This window comes from Vespa mandarinia, chromosome 1, assembly GCF_050613455.1.
Source record: "Vespa mandarinia isolate Hongniang chromosome 1, ASM5061345v1, whole genome shotgun sequence".
NCBI classification, from domain to species: domain Eukaryota; kingdom Metazoa; phylum Arthropoda; class Insecta; order Hymenoptera; family Vespidae; genus Vespa; species Vespa mandarinia.
Genome location: NC_140810.1, coordinates 13,037,387 through 13,042,500, shown reverse-complemented (window position 1 = coordinate 13,042,500; position 5,114 = coordinate 13,037,387). Strand labels below are relative to the sequence as shown.

General features: G+C 36.5%; 1 protein-coding gene across 1 annotated transcript in view; it reads left to right on the top strand.

Moving 5' to 3' along the window:
• The window catches only part of LOC118447626 (uncharacterized), a 5,526-nt gene extending 629 nt beyond the window's left edge, over positions 1 to 4,897 (top strand). Inside the window, exons 2-4 of the mRNA XM_035879764.2 lie at positions 43 to 156; positions 2,435 to 2,542; positions 3,766 to 4,897. Coding sequence (XP_035735657.1) covers positions 43 to 156; positions 2,435 to 2,542; positions 3,766 to 4,253 — 710 coding nt within the window. The 3' untranslated portion in view covers positions 4,254 to 4,897. The remainder of the gene's footprint in view (positions 1 to 42; positions 157 to 2,434; positions 2,543 to 3,765) is intronic.
• The last annotated feature ends 217 nt before the right edge of the window (positions 4,898 to 5,114 follow it).

The following is a 5,114-nucleotide window of genomic DNA, read 5'->3' as shown; positions in this document are numbered from 1 at the left end:
ATCTAGAAACAAACGATATTAAAGGTAGATTACATCTTCCAGGTAAATCCTTTTCACTGACGATACAAATCAGTACGGTGCCTTTTCAAATTGCTACCTACAACAAGGCGATCAAAGTAACCGTGGACGGACCAAGAGAGCCCAGATCAAAATCAAGTAAGTTTCGATTTCAATTAAAACTTAAAGTGAGACGAAAAAACGATTTTCTTAATAAAAGTCACCGGACAAAACAAACAGAGAATATAGATATAAAAATCTAGAAGGGGGAACATTCGTATCGACATCATCGAACGATTAAGAGAAAAATTAAGATATTATAGATCGAGGAAATAGTAAATTATAATTTTCAAGAGAAAGATCAGGGAAGAGTCATCATTGGCGGAGGCAGTGTGACCAGCCGAGAATCCGCAAACGGGTGTTGGAAGCTCGCGGCCGTTTAATAATCCGGCGTATAGCTGGCGGACCTCAAACCGCGAGCCGCGGCGGTCACAGGACGGTGCTTGCAAGCTCTCTCTCTCTCTCTCTCTCTCTCTCTCTCTCTCTCTCTCTCACTCTCTCAAACGTGGAACCGTTTACACGTGCACGTGCACGCGCGCGCGCACAGACGTGTTTCTCTCTCTCGTACTATCTCTCTCTCTCTCTTTCTCTCTCTATCTCTCTCTCTCTCTCTCTTTCTCTTACACGCGTTTGGATCGTACACGCATCTAAAGAGGAAGAGAAAGATAGACAGACAGACAGATAAACAGAAAGAAAGAGAGAGAGAGAGAGAGAGAGAGAGAGAGAAATAGAGATAGAGAATACGAACACAAACGCACAAAAGCTTGGCAAGTTTTCAAGCCATGACGATCGGAGGTCTCTTCTTTGACTGTCTCGTTTATTTTTCCGAAAACTCGAACGATTCGATTGGGTCATGAGTTAGTTAAAGACGTTGTTTATTAGCCTACTCTATATCTCTTTCTCTCTCTCTCTCTTTCTCTTTATCTATCTATCTATCTCTCTATCTCTACCTCGCAAAAGATTACGACGAGATTTCGTTGTCGTCGGAGTAAAATGAAAGAAAAAAAATGTAAAATGAAAGGAAAGAGTGAAAGAGAGAAAGAGAGAGAGAGAGAAGGAGGGAGGGGGGAAGATAAAGAAGCCGCGTTTATGCGTTTGTTTATCGCGCCACATATGGCGGTAGCATGTGCGCGCCACGGGAATACGCGGCGCGTCGTATAAAGAACGTTATACCGAGCTCGTATAAACATAAGATACAAGTCCCGCTTCACCCAGTCCGCCAAGTCGGAGAGCCGTCGTTAATCCCCGTTTTATAGATCTTGGGTGGCCGGCATCTCCTTTTTCACGGTGTTTGTCAGTTCGTTACGCCCGCCAAAGAGACTTCGCCAGACTTGCGAAGAAATGACGGCGCTCGCTAAAGAGGGCGAAAAAGATCGAGAAAGACAGAGAGAGGGAGAGAGAGAGAGAGAGAGAGAGAGAGAGAGAAAACTTATTCTTGTTTTTTCTTTCTTTTTTTTTTATCACTCTTACAGAATCGCCCATGAAATTCTATAATGGCTTCGTTTTTGTTGACTCCTTTTGCACGAATACACTTAAATAAGTTCTATTTTTGTTTAAAAGAACATGAAGAAGTAAAATGATAAAATTTGAAATGAAAAGTATTTGATTGTGTACTATCAACATTTATAAAGATCTTGATTAATCTAATTACCTTTCTTTCTCTCCCTGTCTCTGTCTGTCTGTAGGTCTCTCTCTCTCTCTGTTTTTCTCTCTCTATCTCTTTATCTATCTATCTATCTATTACTTATTGTTATATATTTGCTGAGTAAATACTGAAATAATTCTACATTACTTGTTTTTTTTTTCTTTTACAAACAGATTACAAGAAGCTATTATATAAGAATAAGATTAGGATTAGCTGTGATTTATTCCCGTATCTATTTTATTTTGTTATTATTGAGAAATAACATTACTCTAAAAATAGCTTTATATTTGTGCTTATGTTTACATCTAATCTAGGCAAGGTTAAGACAACTCTTCCGCATACTCTTTCTTTATAATATGTTTTATATACATACATACATACATACATACATACATACATACATACATACATACATACATACATACATACATACATACATACATACATACATACATATACGGTTGTCCGAAAAGTTCGTGCCAATTTTTGATAGTGTTGACAAAATCGGTATGAATTTTCCGGACAACCCAATATATATAAGTTCTATAATACTTAAATGTTCTATCATTTTCTATCATTTTCAAAGGGACCTAATCTCAAAATATAATAAATCTATACATACATCTATCTATCTCTCTCTCTCTCTCTCTCTCTTTATCTATCTATCTATTTATCTATCTATCTCTCTATCTTTATCTTTGTCTAACCAAATTTCTGGCATTTGATTTACAGACTACCAATATGGACCTGGATTTCATGGACTTGGTTTACTCAATCCGTGGTTGGACGCCGCCTATTTGGGCCATGCTTGGCACTTTTCTCATCCAGCACTGGTTAAAGGTAAGGATCTTTTTTTACTTTTCTATCTTTCTCTCTCTCTCTCTCTCTCTCTCTATATATATATATATATATATATATATATATATATATACATATTTTATATAAATCTTTTTCCTTTGATAAAAAAGAAAACAAAACAAAAGTAAAAGAAAAAAGTATATACTATACAATATCATACTAAAAGTATCGTAGAGATCATACTATATACTCAAACAAGTAGATTCACTTTTATCTTAAAAGTCTCGTAAAAAATCGGCATGCAAACGTTATATATATATATATATATATATATATATATATATATATATATATACATATCTTATATAGATCTTTTTCCTTTGATAAAAAAGAAAACAAAACAAAAGTAAAAGAAAAAAGTATATACTATACAATATCATACTAAAAGTATGGTAGAGATCATACTATATACTCAAACAAGTAGATTCACTTTTATCTTAAAAGTCTCGTAAAAAATCGGCATGTAAACGTTATATATATATATATATATATATATATATATATATATATATATATAAAGTATCACAATCGGATATTACAAATCGGATCTCCTGTTATCGAGAAACTTGCACGTACACAGAGGTACGTACATCGAAACGTAAAATACAAAACATTGTGTACGCGTGATGGTTTGACGGATCACCGACAAAAAAGAAGATCTCGAAAGAGGCCGCCAGTTCGTTCGAGAGAACGCTCGTGTAAACGAGAAAGAGAGAAAGAGAACTCGTGTTATCGATTTCGTCGAGTCCGCGACGCCTGGCGATGATTCATACCTCGTAGAGCTGGACCGAGGGGTGAGCCTGTGCTCCCTTTTCCCACAACGGACCCCCTTCGACCTCCGAATACATCCCTTCCGTTAGAACAACAATACGACTTACAAGCCCACTCTCTCCCACGAGGAACGTGTGGCGCTCTCTTTCTCTCTCTTTCTCTTTCTTTCTCTCTCTTTCTCTTCGTAAAGGTGTCCGTTTGAAAACGCCAACTATATATATATATATATATGAATGTGTGTGTGTATGCGTGCGTGTATGCGTGTATCCGTATGCGTGTATCCGTATGCGTGTTACATTTATGATATATATAAAACAATAATCTATCTTGTTGATTTTAACTGAAATTTATAATGAATCTACTAATACGCAAATATGAGATAACAAAGGAAGGAAGGGAAATAATGTAGGAAGTAAATTCTTTGTTGATTCCAGGAACACTTCCAATACCACCAACGGATCTATTTCCACCGTCGTTCCCACCAACTACCGTACTACCCACAACTTATCCCTTTGATCACATGAAATATCCAACGGAATATACGACGTTGCATGGGAAAACAATGTCGACTATTTCGACTACGACGACGACGACGGCCTCAACGATACCTAACAGTCCATCAAGAACACCACCGAGAAGTCCAAGCGAGTCCGAGAGCGAGGTAACAGCCGAGGAAGTTCGTAGCAGTGCCTTCGTCCCGATTAGGCTGAACACCCTACCACCGCACCAACCCGTCACAACAAACCCATCCTCATCTTCTCCAGAAAGGATTACGCTTAGAGCGAAACCGACAGAAGGTGTGAAAAATGAATTAAAAGCACCAACGACATTAATTTCTCAAAGAATTTCACCAAAGAGAATTTCATCGCCGACCAAGATATCTTCGTCGACCTCAGTGAAACCCGTTTGGAGGCCTTACTAAAATCCTTAGACGAGAGGGAAAGGGAGAAAGTGAGGAGGAGAAAAAAATATACAAACAAAGATAGAAAAAAATGGAGAGAGAGAGAGAGAGAGAGAGAGAGAGAGAGAGAGAAAGAGAGAAAGAGAGAAAAAGAAAAGAAAAAAAAGGAAAGGAAGAAAAGAAAAGAAAACTTTGATCCTCCAATTCCCCCGCCCAACTGGAAGGCTAGTGATACCACGTGAACTATGTTAGGCGTCTCGAAATAACCCTCTAATACTTCGATTCCTTCATCTTCTAGTTTTATCGTCAATGATTTTATTGGTTGAATTAATATACGATGATTGCCTTCGGTTTTACGAAGGGAATAATAATACAGACCAAAACACGCGTGCTGCAGCCTCTCGTCTATCGAAAGGATACGCCTCGCTTCACCTATAATCGTTTAACGAACGAATTATCTTCACTATCTATAGCTGATTATTAAGATTGTAAATTATCTAAGACGGATAATTCGAGAAATTTGTATATACGTGTAGATTTAGTTCATGGACAATAATGCAGTGATAGAATACAGATATTATATTATAAATATTATATATATATATATATATATGTATATATGTATATGTATATATATATATAAATATGTGTGTAACGTACATAAAGAGGACAGACAACTTGCACACATGCACACATATATACATATACATATACATATACATATATATTTGAATATTTGTTAAAATCTGAATACGTGCAAGGAAGAATGTGAGAGTGATAGAATAGATAAAAGAAAAAAAGGTTAAAAAATAAAGAAATTGCCATTATTTATAAGTCAGAGATCATATTTAATGTATAAAGATGGTATAAAAAGAGTGAATA